We start from the raw sequence: 27,170 nt of genomic DNA on the forward strand, positions 1-27,170 counted from the left end.
ACAGGTTTCTAATGCTTTCAATATTATATGGCCTCATCTGATCATTATGAATAGAATTTTAACGTATTAGAAATCTGTATTAAAATGTCTTTTCAGTTGTACATCTGAAATTTGTTATTAACCAATGTTACCCCAATACACTGAATAAAATATATATGCCTATTGAAGGTAGTGAGTATAAGGATTATCATTATACATAAACTTTCAGTATTTATCTTAATAGTTATATTTTGCTTTGGCTAATACATAATTTCCTGGGTTAGTGGTTAAAATGTCCCTCAAAGCTAAACATTCAAATTGAGGATTAAAACAAGACAGGTTTTTCACACACAGCATTTCATTTAAACATTGACTACAACAAAATGGCTAAATTACCTCAGTCTGTAAGAGCAGCACATGAAAGTTGGAGATGGACTGTCTATTAATGCCTAAAAATTCAAATTTACTTGTCAGGGTATTTGCTAGTTCTCCAATCTGAAACTGTAATGCAGGAAAGAAAAAAAAAGTTAAAATAAAAATGAAATCAGCAATATTTTCTGTATTAAGTAAAATCTTGCACTTATTGTTATAGATACTGTAACAATAAATTAAACGGTCTGCCTATAAATTAAACGGTCTTTCTCAAGTAGCTACATCCAAATAGTTATGTGGAGGACCTTGTGGTGCAAAGGTAGCACGCACGACTCCAAATAGTTGTGTGGAAGATAAAATTCTAATTTATAGTAAAATCATTCACATAAAGTGATGAATAGTGACAGAAGGTTTAGAGAAATTAAATGCATATCTACTTTAACACAACATGGAATTCAAGAGTTGAAAACAGATCTAAATGATGTAACTCCCTAGATTGAAACTATCATTTGTCCATTACTGTGTATACTAGCCACATACTGAACAGAATTAATTCTCCCAGTCCCTTCTACATGGCTGTACACTAGCTAGTAATTGGATACACTCTTTCAAGTCAAAAGAATAGACTAACTGGTTTTCCTAACAGACAGTCCCTAAATAGTCACATACTTATATAGCCCAATTCTTCTCAGATTAGAAATAGAAATGAAATTGGAGGTAAATTTGCCTTTGTGTAAAGACAGTTAATGTAGAATTAAATTTATGACTTTTAGTCTCTTTAGTACTTCCAAACTAGAGAAGTCTTTATTTGATAAGCTACTTTCTAAAGGAGGATTACTCTAAGAAAGTATTTAGAACTTATTTTTAGAAAATTTTCTATAAAGTCAGTCTTATAATTCCTTAAATATGACCTTTTCACCTAACCAAGTAAATGATTTATACTTGGAGATAAAGATTACTTTTACTACTTGTTAACAGAAAGTTCAATGGTTAGCCAATTAAAAAATATATGTCATATTGCTTAAGTAATATGTATACACACTTTTAAATCCTGTTCTTCTTCTACTTTAGGTGCTGTTTGTACTTTTATCTTCTCTGAAGATTCTTCTACTTCCATCTCTTTGTCTGAATTCTCATCTATTTTTTCTGAATTTTCAGCACCAACTGCTGCAAAAAACAAAAACAAAAACCCATAAAATTAAATCAAAGAAACCAATACTGATAGAGCCCCATAAACATTTTCTTACCCTGGTAGCAGAGAGATCTGAAAAAGGTTACTAACTGCCTGTGTTTCTTATTTATTAAATAAGCCATAATGACTTATCAACCTATTGTCTTTATAAAGCCAAAAAACTTTCTTCTTTACAATCACCTTTCTTAAAATGGGACTATGAATAAAACTTACTTTGCTTTACTACATCACTCTGTAGTTTCTGCTTTCTCTTTCTCCTTTAATCTTTTCTAATCTTCTCTTCCAGAATAGTATGGATTCAACTACTTATAAATGCTAGATATCAAACTTGGATTATATGAATATAGGGTTCCTTATCAAGTGAGTTTTGGAAAAAAGGCTTTCAAAATCAGAGCAGCATTTTAAATTACCTAATTAACTTCCTTTCTGAACTGATGAAGACCTGCAGACAATCTGTACTGGACCAAACTACTCTTCTGGTTGGTATTGATGTCTGTCACTAGTGGGAATCTCCAAAAGAGAACAGGTTTATCACCAACTTGAATGGGGTAAAAGATTAAAAAAACTAGCCCTAGCTGGGTACCTCAGTTCATTAGAGCATTGTCCTGATACGCCAAGGTTGTGGGTTCAATCCCAGGTCAGAACACATACAAGAAGCAACCAATAAACGCATAAATAAGTTGGACGAATTGATGTTTCTCTCATTCCTTTCCTCTCTCTCTAAAATCAATTAAAAAAAATTAGCCTTGGCTGGTGTGGCTCAGTTGGTTGGAGCATCATCCTGTACACCAAAAGGCAGCTGGTTCGATTCCTGGTCAGGATACATACCCAAGTTATGGGTTCGATTTCCAGTAGGGGTGCATAGGGGAGGCAACCAATGTTTCTCTCTCTAAAAATCAGATAAAATTAAAATAATTTTTTTTTTTTAAAGAAAAAGAGATATGAACTCTTGTTGCTAGGCTTTTTTTTTTCCCCTTTAGGGCGAGAGGAGGGGAGAGAGCGGGGGAGAGAGAGAGAGGGAGGTCAGTTGATGTGAGAGGGAAACATTGATCAGTTGCCTCCTGCACTTGCCCCGACCAGGGACTAAATTGAGACCAGGTATGTGCCCTGACCAGGAACTGAACTGGTGGTCTTTCAGTGCATAGGACAATGCTCAACCAACTGAGACACACTGGCCAGGGCTAGGCTTACTTCCTAACACCTGCTTAACAAACTAATCCCCATATAAAATATAATTCATTTTGTCATGCGACCAGGTTTTTTTAATAATCAAATCTGAGTATCTCTTCTCGACTCTGGCTAATCCTCGATCTAAGGAAGAAATGTGACGTTAATGTTACTTTCAACAGCTTTTATTAGCCTAAAATTTTACATTAAGTACTTAACCTCATCATATAATGGCTCTCTTTTATTTGATTAATATTTCTTCTGCATTTTCGAATAACCTGAAATCAAATCTTTCTACTCTCCCACTTACTAGTTTGTAATTCATTTGTGTATCAGACATTTTACATTTGGTGACGGGCACAAGAATTTAACAATTTTAAGCACCACCAGAACTCTAAAAGTTAAATGAGGACATCCATACCATTCTGTGGTTCAAACAAAAATTTTTAAGTCTCGTTAAGTGAAAATGATTATGCTAACAATCTATACGGCTAATCTCATGTATATGGTAAAATGTACATATGTACATGTACACATAAGTTCAAATGTAAAAGGTCTAGAATATATGTAGAGAAAGGAGAAAATGGACCTTAGGGGTACCAAGCGAGAACAAAGTTGAAGGGGGACTTTTAGAATTCTAGATTTTTCTATATTGTTGATCAAAAAGAGAAAATTCAAACAATGATGCCTGCATTACCTCTGCTTTTATTTGTTGCTTTTTAAACCATAATCTATAAGGTGTCTTCTGCTAGGTATACTCAATTAAAGTTTTGTATTGCTAACTTTCCACTAAAGAATCAGGGCCAAATGGAGATAAAAACATTAGTTAGTTCTGATAACAGATTGAAAACATGCAGCAGGATCTCTTCTACATCACTGTGAATGAAGATAATTTGAGTCCTCATGACAGGATCAAACTACATAGCCAACCAGAGGCTGGGAAACTTGTACAGAGTAGAGATGGGGCTGGGCTTGCCAGAGGTGGTCTGTGTTTGCCCTCTTTACCAACTGGAAATAGTGAGCTAAGTAAGGAAAGCTCAAGGGCTTATACAGATTAAGAAAATTACTGTGGCAAGAGGGTAAAAAATGCGGTGGGTCAATCCCGTTTTTCTGTTTTTGAGGGGAGAAGTAACCCCCAATCAGTAGTGAATACACACCTGAATGGATGCCAGCCTTTCAGAATCGTACTCTTCCACCAAGAGGTGGACAGGAGACAGTGGAGAAATGAAAGGAAGCTCCCTTCCCAGCATTTCTCCAACAGGGTAAAATGCTGTCCCCCTTTTTTGCTGAAGAGGGAACAAAAAAACAAAAAAAGGAAACAAAGGAATTCCCTTCTACATCTGACCTTTAAAGTTTAATGTAAGGCACAAATTACCAGTTTCTCCATTTTCTGGAGTCTCTCGTCCAGTTTTGCTAGAACTCCGGCTGGTTGATTCTGGACTGGTAGCTCGAACGAACATCTTCCATTTCCCTTTTTTAGACATAAGTCTACGCATTCCATCTTGAGATGCTGGCTGGCTGATATCAGAACTTGGACTAGACCCTGACACACTACCATCTCCTTCCTCCAAGGCTCGCAACTCTGCCTACAAAGATTATGAAAATAACATTAGAGTGTCATTAACTGTTTAGTAACATTTAAGTGAATGTGAGTAGCAAGAATGATAGCTGTATTCTCCGAATTTAAATCCTTTGAGGACAGGAAGCATTTAATACATTTTTCTATGAGAGCTGAGATTTATTCTCCATATTCAATTTTTACCCAATAAATCCTGATGCATTATTATAGTCAACAAATTATCGATTTGAAGGAGATAGGTTCTGGAGATCCAATAACAGACAAAATTTACAATATTTATACACAACAGACTTTGCTAATCTCTCTCTACGGCATCAAGGAGATATTACTGTTATAACACCTGATATGATTTTGCGTCACTCAAGGCAGCAGTAGATGAAACAGTTCCAAGAAAATCAGGGCAGAAAACAGGTAAAAATCAACTTCTCAATCAGGAAAGTTTCCTTTTTAAAAGATGGTGCTTTTTCCTCTTTTAAAGAAAAACACATGAAATTATGGGTTCCTCATAATTCTCTTATAAAGTCCATTTAACTATCAAAACAATGCCATGCCTGATAACTAGAAGTCAACTTGTACTTTGTTGGGTTAAAAAAACCAAGTTGTCATAAAAATTTGCAATGCTTATTTGTTAAGAAGCTAAGTAATCCCGGCCTGTGTGTCTCAGAGGTTCAGACTTGACCTGTGATCCAGGAGACTGTGGTTTGATTTCTAGTCAGGGCACATGCCTGGGTTGCGGGCTTGATCCCCAGTAGGGGGCGTCCAGGAGGCAGCCAATCAATGACTCATCATTGATGTTTCTCTCTCTCTCTCTCCCCCCCCTTCCTCTCTGAAATCAATTTAAAAAAAGCTAAATAAAAGATATTTTACTCACTGTATCTATCCTTAAATCAGAACAATGTCAGTCTTTATTGGCTGTCAACGACTAAAAAAGCATTATCAGGGACCAAAAGAACTACAATTCCATAGTTCAAATTTTTATGGCATAAGCTTAAACATATTTAGATGAAAGGGTAAGAAAAACAAAATCCCAGTAACTGTGCTGTAAGTTGAGCCCTATGACCTGAGAGTATGATAGTACTGAGGAAAGAAAATGCACTTTAACTAAAATTTCAAAACTTACTTTTTTCCTTTCCAAAACTAGCTCCAGTTCAAGGGTATCCTGTTCTTCCTCCTCCTCACTTTCTCCGGACTGAACAACACTACAAAGATCCTCTTGAGAAGGGTCTTCCATATTGTCCAATACAGTTTCCTGGGGCTTTACTATTGTTGCCGCTTCTTCTGTTGTGCTTGTTTCTTTCACTTCTGAAGCCGGCTCTACTTCTTTACAAATTACTTTTCTTCTCCATCTCTCCTCTTCCTCTTTTATTCCCTCAGGTAATAAAGGGGCCAGCAGTGCTGCTGCCACCCCTTTCTTCTCTTCCTCACTATTTGAGAGAGCTTGAATCCCTTCATTCACTTCCTATACAGAATAAAATAACCTCAATTTTCAAACAAATCTCACATGTATATACATACACACACACACATACATATATTGTTCATGTAAAAAATGACTATTTTTCAGTCACTGAATATTCTTAAACTCCCAACAGATTAGTATATGTCTGTGTCATTTTCCTAACAGGTGTACAATGGAAACATTGCTGCTTTAGGAAGGCAGTCTGAACTAGAACCTCATTGTGGGTAGAACTGAAACCCTCCCCCCATTCTCCCTAAGTCAAAAGACAGACTAGTAAGAAACACAGGCAGATTTAAGTCAGATCAAAGTTTTGTCAGCTCAACACATGACTGGATAAAGCTTCACCTTCCTCTTCTGTATGATAGTAACCTCACGTTTATGCTATGAAGGTGATTTAGAGGAAAGTGAAACATTTCTAAAATAAAATGTGTGACCATATTTATCGTGCCTATTTCCTCCACTGGGATATTTATTTTACCTCCTTCCTGGAGTTGTAAAGATTAAATTATTCCAAAAGTACTTTTTGGATATCCCCCTTCCTCATATTTAAAAACTCAAGATAAATTCAATCTCAACTCACACACTGTAGAATACAACATACTTTTCTTACTGATGAGGCTATAGAAATGCTCATTTCACTAGTAATTTTAATTATGGTAGCTAATCTTTTTATTTAAAATAATTCTCACAACTGTTAGAATGGCTATTATCAAAAAGTCAACTGGCCAAAAAGCCCTGGCCAGTGTGGCTCAGTTGGTGGGCATCGTCCTATGCACCAAAAGGTTGCTGGTTTGATTCCCAGTCAGGGCACATGCCCGGGTTGAGGGCTTGATCTCTGGTAGGATGCATGCAGAAGGCAGCCGATAAATGTTTCTCTCTCTCTTCCTCCTTCCCCTCTCTCTCAAAATCAGTCAAAAAAACCCCAAAAAAGCCCTAAAAAAAAAAGTTAAATAACAAGTCTTGGTGAGGCTGTGAAGAAAAAGTGAATCCCGCCCCCCCGTGCACTACTGGTCACAGCAAAATGGTGCAACCAGTATGGAAAGTAGCATGGAGGTTTGTCAAAAAATTAAAATCAAGCTACCATACAACCCAGAAATCCCAGTTCTGGGCGTTTATCTGAAAAAAAATGGTAATTCAAAAAGATATATGCATTCCTATATTCACTGCAGCATTATTTACAGTAACAAAGATATGGAAGAAATTCAGGTGTCCATCGATAGACCAATAAAGATACAGTATACACATACAATGGAATATTACTCAGCCATAAAAAGGAAATCTTGCCATTTGCGATAACATGGCTAAGTGAAATAACTCAAATAGAAAAAGACATTGACGACTCTCTCATGATTGATGTTTCTATCTCTTTCTCTCCCTTCCTCTGAAATCAATAAAGATATATTAAAAATAAAAATAAAATAAAAAAACTATATGATTTCACTTATGTGAAATTTTTTTTAAAAATGAAGGGAATAGCCAGGCAGGGTGTGGCTCAGCAGCTGAGCATTGACCTAAGATCCAGGAGATTGAGGTTTGATTCCTGGTCAGGGCACATGCCCGGGTTGCGGGCTCAATTCCCAGTCAGGGGTGTGCAGGAGGCAGCCAATCAATGATGACCCTCTTATCATTGATGTTTCTATCTCTCTCTCCCCCCGCCCCTGAAATCAATAAAGATAAATTAAAAAAAAAAACACAAAAAACGAAGGGAACAAAACAGAAAGACTCAGATACAGAAAACAAACTCATGGTTATGTGTGTGGGGGGGTAGAGGGTGAAGGAGAATAAGAGGTAGAAACCTCAAATATAAATAAGTCATGGGGATATAAGATATATTATAAAGAATATACTTTGTATGATGACAGATGTTTAATAGACTTATCATGGTGATCATGTTGTAAGGTATGGAATTGTTGAATCACTATGTTTTACACCTGAAACTAATACAATACTGTATTGGCAACTATACTTATGGGGAATCCCAAAATAAAACTATTCTGAAGTGGAGAAAGGGACCTGAAACCCTGGCTACTTGGCTGCTCCCACATTCTTTGCAATGACCCAAGGAGCCTCTTTGGTACCCTAAAGCTCCAAAAGAACCACTGAATTTGTGTTAACTGCTATAAGTGCGATATAATAAACAGAAACAGATTAAGTAAAACTTTAATAAATGGAATTTACCCTATTTCACATGTTATAAAATATTAACAGAAAGTGTCTATACTTGTGCCAGAGTATCATTCAAATTCTTTAGATCTGAAAATATGCAAATAAGGTAAGTTGTAACACTGACCTTTTTAACTTCTCGCTTGGCTATGACTGGTCCACTTTTACTGGAAACAGAAATATTTTTCTCCTTATTATACATGTCTGTATTTACCACAAAACTAGCTTCAGCACCTGTTACAGAACTTTAAAAAAAGAAAAGAAAAAAAAGCTTAGTAAGAGAAATAGAAGGCAAATATTATCATTAAAAGATAAAGGCTCTAATTTCCATGTAGGTAATTTCTTTTTCAAGTTATTCCTACCTAGGCTGGTAATGTTGTAATCCCTGTACTTGGGTGGCAAGATACTGGGGTAACTCCCATGTCACTTCATTTGTTTGTGTGTTCCAATAATAATAGCATCCTGTGTTCTCATCCCAGACTTCTTGCCAATCTCCCATTTCAATTTCAACTAGAAGAAAATAAAACAAATCTTAAGAAGCACATATTCCTCCACAATTCTGACTTTATAACCCAAGCCATCTCTAAAGCCGTAACAATTTAACAGAGGTTTCTCAACCTTAGTACTGTTAACATTTGGATAGGATAGTTCTTTGTTATGGGGGGTAGTCCTATGTAATGTTTAGCAGCATCCTGGACTCTACCCACTAGATGCAGTAACACCTCCTCCCACCTCCTGTTGTGACAACAAAAATTATCTCTAGACCATTATCAAATATCCCCCAGGGGGCAACTCCTGGCCCCATCATCTTTGCACACACCTTTTAAAAAAGCAGTTTGATAGTGCAAAAATGCATTTTGAACCCCAAAAGACTTTTTTAAAATAATGGCTTCAATCATTCACCTGGCATAATCTGCTACTGGTTAAAAGGGCAACCAATTATTTTTCAAAAAATAAAAATGTATCCTAGTAATTATCAGAGGTAACTATCCTACTTATCAATGTCCAAATTACTGTATTTAAAAAGGCAGAGTCCTATAGTCTGGGGCTAAAGCATATGGGTGACCATCTTTGGGAGTTTCAATGCCTAGAACACCTTTAAAGATTGCACTTTAGATTTCTTAAATAAAATTAAAAAAATAATAAAAATTAAAAAATCAAAATCAAAGGATCAGCATGCTCTCCTTAAGCCCCTCCTTGTTTCACTGTCCCTAGCTTTAATATAAATGTGCTCTCAAAATAAAAAAAAAAAAAAAAATCAAAAATATATTAAAAAAAAAAAAAAAAAAAATCAAAGGATCAAAACTTACCTCCTGCCAGTGAACACTGTGTGTCATACTGCCATCCTGATGTCTGGGTTGAATCCGTTCCATTTGAAGTAGTGGAAGAAAGGGCAGATGCTGCTGATTCCTTTGGCTCTGGGCGAGGTGGAGTTGGAGGTGGAGCAGAAGCTCCTACAGGAGCTGCAGGCTGAGGAGCTGTTATTGCATCAATCTCCTTTAGAAAGAAAATAGCAACAAATGCATTAATCACATCAAAACCAGAAAATTGAGAAAATGGCAATCACTTTTTAAAAAAATCATACATGCTCAGTTATTAGCTTCTCAAATCAAAACCCTTATCATGTAATTATACAAGTTCCCCAGACCTTTCTATTTTCCACTTTTCTCTTTTTTACAACCTTTACAGAAAAATAAGTGGGAGAGATGGGGAGGGACTAAGGAAGAGGGGTAAAGGGGGAGAAGAAGGGAGAGGGAGACACAGACTGATAAGTAGGCTAACCAGTTAAGATCTAGGTCCCAAAGTGGCTTCAATAACTTAAAAACCCAAACAAATGCACCACTAACCGCTAGGAAGTTAGCCAGTGTACTATCAATATCAGTTGACTGGTTTCCATTCGCCTCTTTAGATTGTGCTGGTTTTTCCAAAACATCACTCTCTTCATCATCACTATCAGCATATGCACCAAGTAAGCATAAACCTCCTTGAAACAAAACCGGAAATAATATTAGTAATAACAATGCTAATATGTCCTAGGTATTATCCAAAACAAAAACAACATGTTTCTTTAACTAAACAGTTTTCACTTAGTTTACTTACAGACTAGAACAGACCTCAAAATAAAACATCAATGAACTATCAGAGAGGTATAAATTACATTATGCACTTAGACCTAAGAAAATCAATCTGCATAACTGACACCCTACTCAAAATACGTGCTCAAGCATTCAACCTTATACTCTGTCAAAACAGCAGATAGTATATCCTGATTTTAGCATTTGTTGATTTATGTATCCATCTCAAATAAGTACATCAATTAGAGTTTTGTAGATAAAGCAGAGGTTTTCAAAATTAAAAACAAATTTCCCCCCAACTATTTTTCCTCAAACAAAATAGAATTCAAAATGCTAGAACCACAACAAAAAACAAACAACAAAAAAGCTAACACCAATTATCAATGTCTTCCTCAAACGGAAGTTCAGGTATAGTCCCTGAAATGCTGCTATACTATTTCCTTTGTATCACCTGTGGCTACTCTAATGTTACAAATTAAGTGAGTATATACTATATACCTCTTTATCATTTTATTATAATTGGTACATAAAGTATTAAAGCCTACCTAAACTTTTCAGCTTTATTAATAAGACTAAATTTCCCAGTGCCTGGCACATTCTATGTTCTCAGTAAATATTTGATAAATGAATACATTTGTCAGGAAGCAAAATCAAGTTTTCTTTGTCATAATTTTATAAATGAATTCATAGGTTCACATAAAAGTAAACATAAATTGCTTCATCATAAAGGAGTTCACATTCAATGCTTTAGTTTCAAAATTCTTGTTTTAGTATATAGATAAGTTCTTACACTAAACGTTAATATCCAAAATAACACTTTAAACTGATTAGAATGATTTGAAGTAGACATTTGACAGTGTTACCAAATATTTTCTCATGGTTTTGGGGCATGCCAATTTTCCTAATTTTTCTGAACAAGAGGTAATAGCCTTGTAGGGCTATAACTAAAAACCCCAAGAAAGAATTAAAAAGGTTTTGTACAAAGTTTCTAGTGGCCTCACTTAAGTAACTAAGAGCTGTGAACCATTCAAATGCTCTCAAACAGGAGAATGGCAAGTCAGACTATGGCACAGTGCCAGGCACAAGGTTATTATTTTATGATTAATCAGGCCACCACAGGGTTACATGGGATGATGCTAAGGGGACAAAAAGTAATGCTAATGGAATAAAAAACGAGATAAAAGCAAGTCATGAAATGCATGTAAGTTCTAATTACACCTCTGAAAATTTAATCCATACATTGATAAGAACAGGAATTTGGAACACTGAAAACATGTTCACAAAATTCCTTAATCTTACAAAAATAAAAGTCTCACAGGACCATGTCCTAGACAGCTACTGGGATGTTGTTGCTACTTGAAACCAGAAGAAGTAAGGCCATTCTCTGGAGCCATAGTCCTTAGCAGCATTTTTCTGAGAAGGGTGCTGACTCCTCAAACTTCAATATGCTTACCTTTAATGTATGGTGCCGCCCAATTTGCAAATCAACTAACTACATCAGGTAGTTATTCCCTAGATTATACATCTTACTTTCCTGATAAGCTTCAAACAGTAACTGTGCCTTATAGTTCTACTAACTCGATTATAATTTCCTCACAGTATCACCTGAACAGTTGTTTCTGTTTTAGTCACAGAAACTATTATAATTAAGATGAAAAAAGTTATGGACCCCCTCCCAGGCACACACACTTGAGCGTGCAATTTCAGGGGATCCACAGATCTCTGACACTCATGTGTGGAACCACATTAAGTAATCTACTCTAGAAGATGCTTACATACTGGTTGACTACCACAGTAGTTTATTAATCTAATTTAATAGAGCTTATTCTGAATCTTTCCTTAATTTTACATGCATATACTATATTCTTTAGGGTAAAAGTATTAGATATGCTTGCTCAACTATATTATAAAAGCATACATTAATAACTTAAAATTTTATTTTTGTGGAAAGAAATCTGGGATGTATATAGTGATAAAGGAAAATCTGAAAATCGTATTAAGAAAAATACAGTCAACTCTTGACTATATACTCTACTACACAAAGCCATGCAAATAACAGAAAACTGCTTTCCTTTAGTTTTTGTTGGACAAACTATTTCCTCTGCATTATACCAACTGGCACATTAAGAACTGAATAAACTGATATATTATTATCTTGTAGGATGATATTGGACAGAATGAAAACATTCCTGTTCACAAGGCACATAGAGGCCTGAAGTGCTGACACAGCAATCAAGGACATTTCTCCTAAGAACACTGAAATTCTATCTTACATGATTCTTAGAAGACTCAAATGAAATAATATATGTAGTTTACAAATACAAAAATGGCATTTTCTAGTTTGGAAATTTCTCTTCCAACCAAGTTTTAGCTTTTCTAACCCACACTAGGTTTTCCCTTTTTTTAAATTTAAAAGTGATAAATAGGAGGCGAGAACAATCATCTATTATTTCAGACGTAATATACTAAAAAAGTACACCAAACTTAAAATAATAAAATTGTCAATTGTAGATTATTTAGTATCAGAACATTTTAATCTTTCAAGATGTACACACACACACACACATATATAAAACTAACACTTTTGGCACTTGCTCTGTATCAAAATCTTATAAGTTGTCCAATGCAATCGTCAAAATAACTTAGACCTGGCTGTAAGATCCACTTTACAGGTGAATGAGGTCCTGAGGTTTTAGAATGAATGCTGAAGTGAAGATTTGAACCCAAATTTGTCTACAGAACCACTGTTGCAAATATTTCTTAATGCTTAAAAATTAGCTCCACAAACATTTGCCAGGTACCAATCAAAGCAATGTGTTAGAAAAGAAATAGAAAAGACATCGATGGTGGTCCCTAAAGAACATCAAGCCAGGTGAGGAAGCCAGAAAACTCATTAAAAAAAAAAAAAAAAAAGGGCACTAGAAGAAAAAGTAGTGCACAGTATTTTGGGTACAGATTAAACAGCAACAAATTTTACATTGGCTGAAGTGTACTACACCAACAAACTCTCACAGAGATTTAAACTTCCTATTTTTATGGGAGAAATTATGAATTAGCCAACACTGAAGCAGTCAACAAAACACTCTATAAATAAACCCAATTTGCTCCTAATTAAAGATATTATAGAAAAGATGTAAGAAAAAAAAACCTATACCTGTTGCTTTAACGGCTGTAGGTCTGGCGGTCATGACTGGTTTTGGAGGATTCTGAACAACTCTGGGAACCTCCACCACCACTTCCTGTTCATCTGGATTTAGAAAATGAACGAAAGAACACTACAGTCAGACGATGGGCCAGGGAAAACACTACAGGTGACAAACACAATCTTTGATTTGACCTTTCAAGTCCAGATTTCATCTTTTAAAAAACGGTGTACAATCCATCATTGACGCAAAGAATTAAATGATACACAAGCAGAGCTAGAATCTCCTATCTACCGACTTTAACATTAAGAATCTGAACATTATAAATAAAAATTACATCTGAAAGAATTAAACACACACTCATACACCATAAATGTTCTCCAGGCTACCACAAAGCCTTTGCGGCAAGCACAGCCATAGCATTTTCTTTCGCATGAGCTACCCAACGTGATTTCAACACCTGAAACGATCGCAGCTTCTCCGGTGTCTGGTCCCTGGACTAGCGTTGTAGTTACTTTTTTTAACTTAAAAAATTGTTTTCAATTACAGTTTATAGTCAATATCATTTTGCATTAGCTTCAGGTGTACAGCATAGTGGTTAAACAATTAGTTACTCTCAATCTCAATACCAGTCCGGGGAGAAACAGCACTTGGGAACCAAAAAACCTCACTTCTTCAGAAATTTTTGGGATACCTGACAATCTGGGGGTTACTGAAGCTTTGGCTGAAATAATAAAAAGGGCCTGCTCACTTCTGAAGGGTCTCGGTTTCAACAAAAACGAAAGGAAAAGCAGGTGACGTGTCGGCCAGGTTCCACTGTCACCAAGCCTTGGACGCGGAAACTCATCGTCTCGCCTCTAACCCCGTAAGTTATCCACAACCAAGCGCGGACGTTGAGGAGGCTCAGGGTGCCGGGCCAACCTCTGCACCAGAGATGGCGCCTCCGGGACGCGCGCGCACGGCTCCGCGGCCCTTCCGTCTCCTTGGGGCCCACAGCGGTCCTCCCCGCAGGCCCCACGCAACAAGCCTCGGATGCAGACGCCGCCCGCCCGGGTTTCTCTTCCTCCCAGGGCCCTGCCCGAGGGGCTAGGCCGCCAGCCCCGAGCTCGATTTTCGGACGCCCCACCTAGAGGCCGGGCCCCTCGCGCACCCTTACCTTCTGAAGGCGAGTCTTCCGGGGCCGCGGCGGCAGTCACCGCGGTCGTCGTAGACGTCGGCGCCGCCGGGGCTGGCTGACTAGGCGTTGCCGCAGTCGAGTCCGGCTCGGTGTCGGGTTCCGGCTCCGGGTCCCGGCCCGGCGTGCTGCTCCGGGGACCCGGCGGAGAGAGCTGCAGGATAGGCCTTCGGCCAGGTACCACCCGCGACTTCTTCCCCATCGCGAGCCCAAGCGCGAGCTGCGAGCGTCAGGAAGCCGAGAAGGGCGGCGCTCGGTGCGGCGCTGCGTGATCAATATTCATACACCGTGACACCGCCTCCCAGGAGGATCCGCTTTTAACGGCGGAACGCGCGTCCGCGCAAGCGCCATAGGCCCTGTACGTTCTTCTGGCTCCTCCCCCCCCGGGGGAAGGGTGGGCTTCACCCATAGAGCTAGGTGATTGGCTATTTTGGCCCATTGAAAGAGCCGGTAGCCAATGGGAAGGGGAAAAGAGTGAGCGTCCAGCCAATAGAACGGAAGGGCCTGAGTTTAGAATTCTTCCCCCAGCACCTCCGGCTCCACCCATGCGTCTTCTGCAGAGTCTTTTCTTCACCCTCTCGTCCTCCATATTGTGCCTGTTTCTACCTACTGTTGGTTGTCGTTTGTCCTCTAGGAAGGCGCGCTGCTTTCGGGGCCTTTTCCCCAAGTTTCTTCCTGACTATTGTGGCTTACTTTGGGTATAACAATGGACAGTAAATAGAGTAGTGGGTCATTTATGCTTTTGTAAGTTTTTTTCTTAGAGCACAAAGATGATATATTATTGTGTTGCTTATCAACTGGCAAAAAAAAAAATCACTGGAAATTATACTGCATTCGAGGTAAAAGCCTGAATTGTTGCGGTGGGATCCAGGGGCCTTCCCGGTCTGGCCCACTGTAGCGTCAACCTGCTTTACGGATCTTCGCACTCCCCCTCCCTGTCCCGAGTCTGGCCCCACGCCCCCCGTGAGCTCCCCACTTGGAACATGGCCTGTCTCACCTTCAGTCCTTCACACTATCTGCAATGACTGCGCCACAGCATGGCGAACATTTTTAAATTCCTGTAGACCCCAGTGCAGGCTTTGCGGCTCTGAACCTTGTATCTCAATGCTGACGTTTATTTACAGTTAATACTAGTTTACACCTAACTTGAGTGTAAGAAGAAATTCAGTGGCATTTATTTTGATATCCCTGGCTGCTCATTTCTTATAAGCATGCTAGTAATATCTAACATGTAGAATTGCATTTAATATTAACAACCTTATGGGGTAGATATTATCCCCTCCTTATGGATGAACCCTCATATTGGTTGTTGAATGCAAATGCCCTGGAAGTAGTGACTTGTCTGTTTTGTTCCCCTGTGTATGAAATGCAATTTCTGGAACATAAGCACTCAGTTTTGTTCAGAGAGAGGAAGGGAGAGGGGGAGAGAGAGAAACGATTAGAGTCATTGATTGGCTGCCTCTTGCACACCCCTTACTTTAAGGAGATGGAGCCCGCAACCCGGGCAAGTGCCCTGACCGAATGGAGCTGTGACCTCCTGGTTCCTAGGTCAACGCTCAACCACTGAACCACCCTGGCTGGACTAAGCACTCAGTTTTTGAATGACTATAGTGCAGTAATATATACAAACTTGAAATAAGTAGTAAGAGTTCTTTCCTTTTCTTGCCTAGGGGAGGAATATCTGGATTAGAGTGTCCTAACTCCCGAGTCCTGAAAAATTAACAGCTAGAAGCAGGGGAGAATTTGCTGTTTTGAAGCTATTAGCAATTTCCTCAGAGAAGAGGCATTGAAATACGGCAGTTGTGCATGGGAGTTCTGAATCCAAACATCTGGATTCAAAACTCAGCTCCAGCACCTTCCAGATACGATTTCTTGGACAAGTTTCTTAACATCCCTAAATTTGTTTCTACAACTGTAAAATGTGTTAGTATAGTACCCAGAGTTGTGAAGTTTAAATTAGATCATAGTTTTAAGTTTCCCCCAAGGGAAACAGACTTTCACATTTCTATGCATTGTGATTTAGCTCATAATCACAACTTGGTTAGAGCCAGTTTTATAATAGGATCTGGATTTTTGTGTAAACAAAAGTAGGAATAGTAATAATAGCTATCATATGATTGCTTATTTTGTTACTGGAAGAAATACCTACTTTTAGCCCATAGAGACTAGCATAGGGCCTTTGAACAATAAATTGATCTTTTGATGATGGAGTTCTGTACAGACATGTAGTAAAGACTTCTTGTGGCTTGGTAGTCAATGAGTTACATTATATTAAGGTCTCTCTTGAGATAAAACAATTATACAGGACTATCTTTGTTTTTAGGTACAAAACTAGAAAAAACTGTGATTAAAAGAAAACTTTATAGCTGTAATTTATACTGTTCTAGAAAATGTAGTATAGGTTGAGGTAAATTGGGTCAATTCTGTTACCTAGAATGTGTTCATTGATACTTTTCATTCGTTGACTGAATTTAAATCCCCCTTGCATTTCATTCCCTAGGAAGAGAAATACTGGTATCTGCCACACCAGAGCATGCTAGGAACAGTGGCCAATAGCAGAATCTGTGGGGATGGGCAGTTGATGATTTCTATAAGCTTCTACATCTTATACCAGGTTTTTAGGCTTTTTTTTTTTTTTTTTTTTTTAAAAAGGTATGTCTTTATTGATTTCAGAGAGAGGAAGGGAGAGGGAGAGATAGAAAATCAATGATGAGTCATTGATCAGCTGCCTCCTGCCTCTTACTGGGGATCAAGCCCACAACCTGGGCATGTGCCATGACCGGGAATTGAACCGGGATCTCCTGGATCATAGGTTGATGCTCAACAGCTGAGCCACGTTGGCTGGGCAGCTTTTGTTTTCCTTTATCCCTAAATATCCAGTGAAGTTTTAGGAAACAACACAGAATGGGGAGAGCGAGCCAGTAATGAACTGGTGAGTTGAGCCTAGGCATTTTAGTATGGAGGACTGGTAGCGGTGACAACATATACTGCCAAGATAGCTTTGCAGAACATACAGGCTTTCTTGGAAGATAACAAAAATCAGTGATCAAGTTGGTAAGAATGGTCAATACGAGACTGTCAAATCCTATTAACAGAAATACCTAATTTTAGTGTCAGGCTGGTAAGGTAGGGCTTATCAGTTATATTTCATTAAATTATTTAACTATGAAGTTTTCTTCTAAGAGTCACACCTTTAGTTAATGGTAGTGAAATACTAAAAAAGGAGGAAGCCCAAATTTTAGTAACACTTTGTAATAAGAAAAATTCAAGTTGGAAAAAACAAATAATGAAGCACTTATGGACTATTAAAATATCACATGGTCCAGAAAACAAAAAATGCAGACCCAGAGTGGTGAGAAAAGTGAAGTGAAAGAATGTGGGAATCTTCTATCCTGGCTGGGAATTAAAGTGAGGAAAGTAGAAGAAACTAGAAGAGCTGGGTTAGCTCCATCATAGGTTGTATGTCTGAACCAAAATAGTGAGGGCAGGAAAAGCTGGCCAGTGTCTGATGAACTGCCACCATGGCAACCACTGCTTTGGTCAGTAAGGCAAAGGCTCAGCAGGGCTGGTCTCAAGCTACTTCTTGTCCTCTAGAAAGGGCAATAACTGGGTTTGATATTTTTCAGACTGTGAGCTATGATCCATTAGTCACTCATGAAAACATCAGAGGATACAATTTTGCGAAACCTTTCTTTTCTTTTGGTTATAAATGTATATATAGGTCAAGATGTATTTCTTGCTGTAGTTGGAAGCCACAGGTTTATAATGCTGGGAGGACAAGGGCTCTCCTAGTCCCTGATTATATCAAACACTTCATACTTATCATGGCAGAGTGACAATAAAAAAGAACCATATACTGCAATTTCTACCAATAACAACACAGGGAAACTCACTTGGTATTTAAAATATATAATGTAAATACGGTGCTGATGGTATAAAAAGTAAAGGCTTACGAAAAACTCAGGAAAGGTCAAAAGGCATACAAGCAAATAGTATACAGATCGTTTCCTTAAGACAAATTTTAATATACAGAATAAGATGCAAGATTTTATTTTTCATGTTCCCCAAATGCCTGGGCATGAATGCTTTTGAATCTGACCAGGAAAGTTTGTATTTTGGCCCAGTACATGATTAGATTAACTGTATGATCAAGTCCGGCTTGATTACCATAAATCAAAGAAGTTAACAGAATTTACTTTGAAATCTGTTACTCTTGTAGATGATGGATTTCTAATTTTTTTCTTAGCTAACAGTTTATTCAACTTTAGCCTCAGAACCAGATTCAAAGATAGATGTCCTCTTTGATAGCTGGTCTCTTTTTCGGCTTAATCTAGGCAAATTATTTAATACTTTATTGAAGATCATAGAAAAACTCCACAATAAATAATGAAAAGAATATGCAAAACCATTAGCCTCTGTTTGCAATACAGAAAATACATGTCAGTTCTGGACTAAAAGAATTCCACTGAGATACAAAAAGTGAGAAGGAAGAATGACTGCTCTTGGTGGTCAGCTGCAACAAATTTACAACCATCACCCATTTAAGAAAGTGAAGGTGGGTTTTAATTTGCAGGTAAAGAATGTCTTCAGTAGTTTAAAAAAATATAAACTCTAAAAAGGCTTGTGAATCATATACAAAAGCAGCTGTTTGAGACCAAGGATGAAACTGGTAATTGTGTGTTAGCACCGCCAGCAAGTGCAGGTCCTGTGACTCCTCTGCCCCCGTCTTGCGCAGAATGCAGACTCGAGTGTTGTGCACGTCATTTACAGGTATAACAGTCAGCCTGGAGTACAGGGTTCCTGTAGGGTAAAGTCTTGAGCCCTAAGAGGCACCAAACGGTCACAAAGGCTAGGCAACCATCTGGATCACAAATTCCGACGATACAATAAATCCCGTGTTGCCTTATCAACTTTTTGCTGGTAGTCCTCCAATTTGTCAAGTATTTTCTGGGACAGCTGTAGGAGAAAAGAAGGAAACCATTACAGAATATGTGAAGGACTGCAAAAGACTGAGGCTATTAGTCACTTTGACTTCACCATCCAGACTCCCCTTAATAAAGATGTTAGCACTCCGCTTCATTTAATCACTGCCCAGTGCAGGGGTCTGTTTTATGCCTCTGATAAAACTGGACTTCTGTTATATATAATATTCCAATCCTGATTGCCTAGTGAATCTTCTAAATATGCAAATCATCTTCAATAAAAGCATTACCAGCTCTCTTCCCAGAACCAGAGAGGCCACATCTGATTAATCATTTTATGAAGGGATTAGGGCAGCATGTTAAGGGCAATGCATGGCTTCTGCCCTCCCCTTACTCCTTGAGAACTGGAGAGCCAGCCGTCAGGTGTAACTGCTAGTGCAGAGGCATACAGAGGAAAGGCCTGACTCACGGCAATGTTGTGACTGTTGGCACTGTTTTCTCCCAGCACTTGGAGAAGCTGATCAATGGAAGAGTATGGGAGCCACACCATTGGAGCAGTCGCAGACAGTGGAAACTGAAAGGAAAAATATATATTATTTAAAGTTCAGAAAAGTGGACCATTTCTTGTGGGTAATTTCACAGGCCTTGATAACATAAAATGCTTTATTTATTTTCACAGTATGAAACTGTGTGTATGCACACAAACACACAATTGGAACACCCCTCCCCCCTTCTCTTTTCAAATGGGAAACTTGTCCTTTTCTCAATTAAATCAAATGTATTTTTAAATTCATGTCATCTCTTATCTTAAAGGAGCCTTAAGGCTCCTAAGTTTATCCTATTAAGGATAAACACACTCAACAAAATCCCTAAATTTTCAAGGAATAGATACTACTTCCAGTCTGAAACTTAGATTCAAATTATCTGGGGGGGGAAAAAAAAAGATTTGGAAAAGGAAAGTTTAACTTCCAGGGTTCTTTTTAAAAAATATATGTATCTTTATTGATTTCAGAGAGAGGAAGGGAGAGGGAGGGAGAGAGAAACATCAATGATGAGACAGTCATTGATCAGCTGCCTCCTGCACACCCCTCCTGTGGATTGAGCCCAAAACCCGGGTATGTGCCCTGACCAGGAATCGAACCTCAATCCCTGGGTCATAGATTGATGCTCAACTGCTGAGCCACGCTGGCCGGGCTAACTTCCAGGGTTCTAAATACTTTCCTGAGAGGTTAGGAGCTTGGCTCTGTGTTAACTACTTGGATTTTAGACATAGCTCTTCTATTTACCATCTGTGTGAGCTTTGGCAACCTAAAGTTAACCTCTGAGCCTGTTTCTTCATGGTTTAAAAAAAAAGGATTACAACAACCCCTTTATATGCTGGTGTAAGGATTAAGTGAGAAAACACTGGTAGAGACTCGGCATATTCTTCAGTGCACACAAAATACCATTTTCTTTTTCACCTCCCTCCTCCAAATACTAAAGCTACATTCCTTTGATGGAGAAAATGAAATGTATTCCCATTTTATAAACAGGAAACTGAAGACTCCTAGAGTGTCAGTTTCTAGTCTTGGAGAAAACTAGTTGTAAACTACTAATAGTAAAGGTTAAATCCACTATTCTAGTCCAATTTATTTCAGATCCCGAATTTATTTGGTGTGATAATACAGAATTAAATGAAATGTTCTGTATAATGCTTACCTCAATTCCAAAGTACTGGTGTCCTTTTCCCAGAACAGCATCCACATATTCTGAAACCAAATCCACAGCTTCTTCCAAAAGGTCATAGTTTAAGTACAGACGGAGCAACTCAGCAGCATCAACCTTCTGTAAAGAGTTGGTGATTGAGAACATCTACCTGTTTCCACCTTACCCGGGCAATGGCCAAAGGTTGTTGAGTGTATGATTCTCTGGCATTGATACTTCTCAATATGAATAAATGAGCACCTTGGTTTACTTATGTTGGTTTATTTATCTTGGGATAACGTTAGGATTCCCAACAGCCCAGTAACCCTCTGGCACCTTGTGAGGCCCCATCTGCTAAGTGGCCTTCCTCCCCTGTTTTGTGATGTAAGACACGTTAATTCTTTTCTACTTGTTTCCACAGTAGTAAAAGTCAACAAACGTTCCCAGAAATGCTGAGTACTAAAGAAACAATATATTTACATTTAATTCTCAGAGATAAATGAATGACAAATGCAAAAGAAGTTAAAAAAAAAAAAAATCAACTTTCAAAGCCTGAATTAAATCTGTATTTAACTTAGGGTGAGAGAAAAGTGAACAGTCTCAGTTTGGAAGGGCTCTACTTACATTAATTATGCTTTCTGTATTCTGATTGGACCACAACCAACCCTTACCATCTTAGTTACCTTGTCTAGTTTCTAGCTGAAAAAGGGGATCAATTTTCTGGACTTTAAGCTTTACATTCTCTCTCTCTCTCTCTTTTTAAAAATATACCTTTATTGATTTCAGAGAGAGAGATAGAAACATCAATGATGAGAGAGTCATTGATCAGCTGGCCCGCAACCCAGGCATGTGCCCCAACCGGGACCGTGCCCCGACCGGGACCGAACCCCGATCGCCCGGATCCCAGGTCAATGCTCAACCGCTGAGCCAGGCCCGGCTGGGCTACATTCTCTCTTTCCCTAGTCTTCCAAGGTATTTTAGATATAGTATGTCTCAAAACTAAGACTGCATAAAATTAAATTAGGAGCTTGTTAAAATATAGATCCTAGTTCCTAGCTCCAGAAAATGTGATTCTGTAAGTCTGGGATGGGGCCCAGGAATCTGTATTTTGAAGAAGCCCACTACCCAAATAATTCTGACACTGGCTGTCCAAAAATCCAACTTGGACAAACATGGAAAGAAATACTGCTGTACTAATTTGAAAACTACTACACCCACTCCTGTGAATTTTCCGAGTAGTGAATAGTAAATACCGGTTCATGCACATACTCATTGTTCTAAACATACATCCATTGTGCAGTGAGCACACACACGGGCATTAACTGAATCGCTAACCTGCAGAACTTTATTCACTCAGCACTTCACGTGGAATTGAAATGGAACTGTTTTGTTTCTAACTAAGATTGAGAAGCTGCCCAAAGTATGTAAGTCAGCATATTTCCATAAATTATTACTCTTTTTCTTTTTACTCATCTCACAAAGCTATTCAGAATGATAAAGATCAGCTTTTTACTCTCTACAAGTGAAGATACCTCTTACCTTATAACTGTTTATAAGCCAATTAGGCAGAGGCACTCCGTGAGACAAGAGCTTGTTGATTACACAGTGGTGGTGTAAGTTATTCTGGACTTTGTACCTTTCCAGATACGTTGATAACAGTCGCCACGCTTCATCTGTAGCACTTGATAAAAGCAGAAAGGACTAATGAGTTCCAGGGTCTTCACAGATTTTTATAGTACCATTCAAAGCATGTATTTACAAGGAAAAAACCTTTAGAAGCTCACAACTGAATTAGCGATATAGCTAATGGCACCTAATATTAGGGTCAATGTGACTTCGGGGTAGTACTAGAAACTAGGTGAGCTGGAGTTTTATATTTTCTCTCCTACTAACCACATATTTACTTGACTATACAATTCACTTCATTTCTTTGTTCCAAATTTCTAAAATAAGAAAAATGGCTTAGATTAGTGTTTCCAAACCTGATCAAGCACTACAATCATGTAGAAGTTATGACTTAGAAGGCTAGGGAGTTATCACATAATCTGTATTTTAATAGTGATTTTGGTGTGCTAACTTAGAGGTTAAAGTTAAAAGACTTCCAAATTGTAAAATGCTACAATTCTAAAGTGCTAAGCTGCATAATACAAATTGTAAATGCATTTCAAGGAAGGAAAGTTTTCTGAGGGGTAGGGTTGTCAGAGAAGGATTCTGAGAAACTGAAGTAGTCAGGTAGACACTAACTGGGTGCCCTAGGAAAGTACCTGGAGGGTAAACCCTCCCAGGGTCGGAGGAACACTAGGGCTGTACCTGGACTCCTTTGTGGTGATGACTGATGAGAGCTGATTGGCTGCTAGCCAGGCCCAGGCTTCTGCTTGTGCTGCCTCTCCTCCAAACTGCAATTTGATGCATCTGCAATGAAGATGGTTCCACACACAATAAACAAATTTTCTGAAAAGCATCACCTTATTTTGTTACTAAAACCAGAGATAAAATAATAACTTTAGCTCTAGTCTATTGCAGAATTCACTACTGGGGTATTGGCTCTTCTCTCTCCTCACTGTCACATACCTGAGTGACCCACAAGGCAATCAGTAAATGTTGAATCATTTACTTTCAAGACAGAATTGATGTTGAAAAATTCTCAAAGTTAGTATTTCCAATTCACAAACTACTTGACTAATATCTAGGTATAAGGTAACTTCAATAAGGAGTGATTTTTAAGAATGCTTCCAGGGGCCAGTAGATGTCCTAAAGGACTGAAGAGAGCATGCCTTAGTTAAAATGGACACCATTATTCTTCACCCAGGTTATCTACTGTCATGTGAGAATGTGGGTCCAGGAATGCCAGAGCTTCTGAAGAGAAGCTATAAATCAATTATTTAAAAACATCACCATCGACTAAAAGAAATTTTAAAAACACTTTTGTGTGGACTAAACAAAAACACTGGCTTACAGGATATTGGCTTGTGTGATCTCTGCTTCACACTAAGCAAGAGAGTTTTTGCCTTAGAAAATTGAGACAATGAAAAGACACTGTCATACATACTTGAAAGCAAGGCCCTCAAAGACTGGGGTTAAGGGAAGCTTAAATGTCTGGCAGAGTGATATGGCAGTGTCGAAAAGACCAGCTTGAACCAAAAGAGTGACCATCTCTTCTGCTGACGAGCTTCCTGTGGAAACAGAAAAGCGCCACTTAGTGCAACCAGAGGTATGTGTAAACTGTTGAAGAGTATCTCAGAATAACAACGTTAGCTTTATAGCCATCTAGCATGCCAGGTCCACTGCGTGGCCCTCAAATGTCTGTTGGTGCCCACAGACTGCTACATCCCCACCTGCAACGGCAACTGCTGACGGCTCATGCTGCGCCAACGTGAGGCGAACGCGAGCCAGGGAGCACTCCTTCTCCAGGTCTTCCAGGTCCAGGATCTCAATCTGTCGATTCGCTATCAGCCGAAGACAAACAATTTCAATTCTCAAAGTAAGAAGGAAGTGCCTATGAGACTAACTCAACCTGTCAGTTTCCACTAAACAGTAAGTAACTTTCCATTTAATTTCCAAAGGGAGAAAACAGGAGGCTCCATAAAGGCTAACTTAAAAAATAAAGCAGCATCCCTGCTTTGCAATACAGCTGGGTTAAATCAAAGCAGTGCTATAATAGTAGCTGCAGAGAGGAGATGCTTTCGAAGTATTTTACATATAATTTCATTTAAATCTTATAACTGTAAAATAACATTATCTCTATCAGTAAGAAAGGAACACACCCAAAGCTAGAGAGGCAGAATTAAAACAAGGTTTCCCACTCTAGAGCCCTGGCTCTCTAAGGAAGGGTATCATGCCTCCCTGATAGGAGCCTGATAAAACAAAAATTTGCTATGAAGCTGATTTAAATACAACAAATAAAACATACTTTTAAAGCATTTTCATTTCTCATACACCCATACAAAGGACTGCCAATCAACCAACCAACAGCAGATTAAAATATTGAAAATACACTAAAAAGAAACTTTATGATGCTTATACAACAATTTAACTGCTAGACACATATACTATCTAGTACATTATAAAATAATTATATGTGCTATAAGTACATTAAAATATATATAAATCTAAATACTACTGCTATACTACAACAATATAATTACTGTACAGCAAAGGGTCAGTGAGACCCCCAACTCACTTGGGGCAGCTGTGCACTCTCCATCATGATTCCTCTTAGGGGATGCGCCAGGGCGATCGTACTGAAAAGACAAAGTTATTCAACTGTGAAAAATTAGTATTTTAATTTGAATCCAGAGCTTTCCCACTTAAATTCTCTCAACATAAATTATTCAACTAGCACAGCTCCTCTTACAAAGGTACTACAATTATCAGACAAAGAAATGGAGTGTTCACTTAACTAACATGCTACTGAGTCCAAGGACATGGATTTGATATCGGTATAAACCATATGACTTTCTTTGGTTGCAGAGTTATATTCTCTACCCAGAACTCCGGGAAACAGCCTACTAAATGTAGGAACTATACAATATAAGTAGCTGGGCATATATGACGACATCAGCATGAAAGAAAAAACTCGAAGTGTTTTTTCTTTACATCCTTTAAAACAGTATTGTAGATTAAATCAACAAAAATGAATGAAATAAAGCAGCTATTACCACTTACTAAGCACTTTCTGCAGGCAGGCACTGTCACAGTTTGAAGCAATCTGTACATGAGTTATCTCATTTAATACATTAACAATTCCATAAGGTGGACATTAATATTATCATCATCTCTATTTTATGCAAGAAGATAACTGGATAGCAAAAGATTAATTTGCCTTCAGCTAGTCAGGTCTAACTCCAAAAGAGCTCTGCAATACTTCTTCCTACAGTGATTCTGAAATTGGGAACAACTGAATCGTTGTAAAAATAGATCTAAGTTCACAAATATCCCAGTAGGAATTTTAAGACAGAAAACAAAATGAGGTTATAGTCCTGACAGGACCAAACCAGGAAATTAAAATGATCCCTAAATTCCAGGATGAAAAGTTTCGTACCACTGCACCAGATGCTGGTTGCACAATCCACGCGTATTCTGGACGAATAAGTCGTAAACAATTAATAGCAGCCAGATAACAGTTGCCTTGCTTCTCAAGTCCCCGGAGAGTTCGAACCTCTCTGCCAAGACGCATTCCATACTCAAACATCACTGTGCCAGCTATGAGGCAACGATAAGTTAGACATTAGAATTGCAGAAAAGTGTTTCTTTAGAGATACACAGAACTTGCTTTACTTATCAAATATTGCAATTTAACACAAAATTGAGTTTAACTTAAAACCACAAAAAAAATCATGCTGGTGAGGATGTAGAAAAATTGGAACCCTTGTGCAGTGCTGGTGGGAATGTAAATTGGTGTAGCCACTATGGAAAGCAGTATGGCAGTTCCTCAGAAAATTAAAAATGTAATTACCTTATGATCCAACAATTCCACTTTTGGGTACACACCTCCCAAAACTGAAAGCAAGGTCTTGAAGAGTTTTTTGTATACCCTTGTTCATAGCAGCATTATGCACAATAGACAAAGATGGAAGCAATCAGTGTCCATTGATGGATAAATAAAATGTGATATATGCATGTAATATTATTCAACCTTAAAAAAGAATGAAATTCTGACATGCTACAACATGGATGAACCTTGAAGACATTACATACATTAAGTGAAATAAGCCATTCACAAAAAGAAAAATAATGTGTGATTCTAGAGGCCAAATTCCAAGATAGAAAGTAGAATGGTAATAACTGCCAAGGGCTGGGGGAAGAGGGCAATGGGGAGTTGTTTAATGGATACAGTTTCAGTTTTGCAAGATGAAAAAAGTTTGTACAATAATGTGAATGTACTTAATGCTACTAAGCTGCCCACTTAAGTGGTTAGGGTGGTAAAATTTACGTTGTGTGTACTTTATCACAATTAAAAAAAAAAAAGCAAAAAAAAAAAAGCCCCTGCCCACCCTCCCCACATCATGTAAAATGTTTCTTTTGACTTTTAGATATTACACACCCAGACAGGACAGAAGACTAGTTTAGAGAACTAGTCTCATCCAAATTGTCACCTATCTCCACCCAGGATTCTGAGATTGAGAAATGTTTGGATGCTCTGTTTAAGAACACAGACTCTTATTTTTATAATACTTTCATTCCACAGGTTGTATAAGATATTGAATAATACATTTTTCTGAGATAGCATGGGACTCTAGAAACCAAATAGCATTAAAAAACT

The 27,170-nt window shown here is 38.2% G+C and overlaps 2 protein-coding genes across 3 annotated transcripts in view; both read right to left on the bottom strand.

Moving 5' to 3' along the window:
• Positions 1-14,602, bottom strand: part of FNBP4 (formin binding protein 4) — a 31,663-nt gene extending 17,061 nt beyond the window's left edge. For both annotated transcript variants that reach the window (XM_016203983.2, XM_087821880.1), the window contains exons 1-10: positions 14,286-14,602; positions 13,141-13,233; positions 9,759-9,895; positions 9,222-9,408; positions 8,274-8,421; positions 8,039-8,156; positions 5,410-5,748; positions 4,086-4,296; positions 1,394-1,518; positions 376-480 (exon numbers count right to left, since the gene is read on the bottom strand). In XM_016203983.2, coding sequence (XP_016059469.2) covers positions 376-480; positions 1,394-1,518; positions 4,086-4,296; positions 5,410-5,748; positions 8,039-8,156; positions 8,274-8,421; positions 9,222-9,408; positions 9,759-9,895; positions 13,141-13,233; positions 14,286-14,505 — 1,683 coding nt within the window. In that variant the 5' untranslated portion in view covers positions 14,506-14,602. The remainder of the gene's footprint in view (positions 1-375; positions 481-1,393; positions 1,519-4,085; positions 4,297-5,409; positions 5,749-8,038; positions 8,157-8,273; positions 8,422-9,221; positions 9,409-9,758; positions 9,896-13,140; positions 13,234-14,285) is intronic.
• Positions 14,603-18,196: 3,594 nt separating this feature from the next.
• Positions 18,197-27,170, bottom strand: part of NUP160 (nucleoporin 160) — a 36,392-nt gene continuing 27,418 nt past the window's right edge. The window contains exons 28-36 of the mRNA XM_016203981.2: positions 25,950-26,110; positions 25,089-25,149; positions 24,244-24,354; positions 23,958-24,081; positions 23,219-23,320; positions 22,448-22,589; positions 20,924-21,049; positions 19,695-19,799; positions 18,197-19,259 (exon numbers count right to left, since the gene is read on the bottom strand). Of these exons, the coding sequence (XP_016059467.1) occupies positions 19,170-19,259; positions 19,695-19,799; positions 20,924-21,049; positions 22,448-22,589; positions 23,219-23,320; positions 23,958-24,081; positions 24,244-24,354; positions 25,089-25,149; positions 25,950-26,110 (1,022 nt within the window). The 3' untranslated portion in view covers positions 18,197-19,169. The remainder of the gene's footprint in view (positions 19,260-19,694; positions 19,800-20,923; positions 21,050-22,447; positions 22,590-23,218; positions 23,321-23,957; positions 24,082-24,243; positions 24,355-25,088; positions 25,150-25,949; positions 26,111-27,170) is intronic.

This window comes from Miniopterus natalensis, chromosome 11 (genome assembly GCF_054644295.1).
Source record: "Miniopterus natalensis isolate mMinNat1 chromosome 11, mMinNat1.hap1, whole genome shotgun sequence".
NCBI lineage: Eukaryota > Metazoa > Chordata > Mammalia > Chiroptera > Miniopteridae > Miniopterus > Miniopterus natalensis.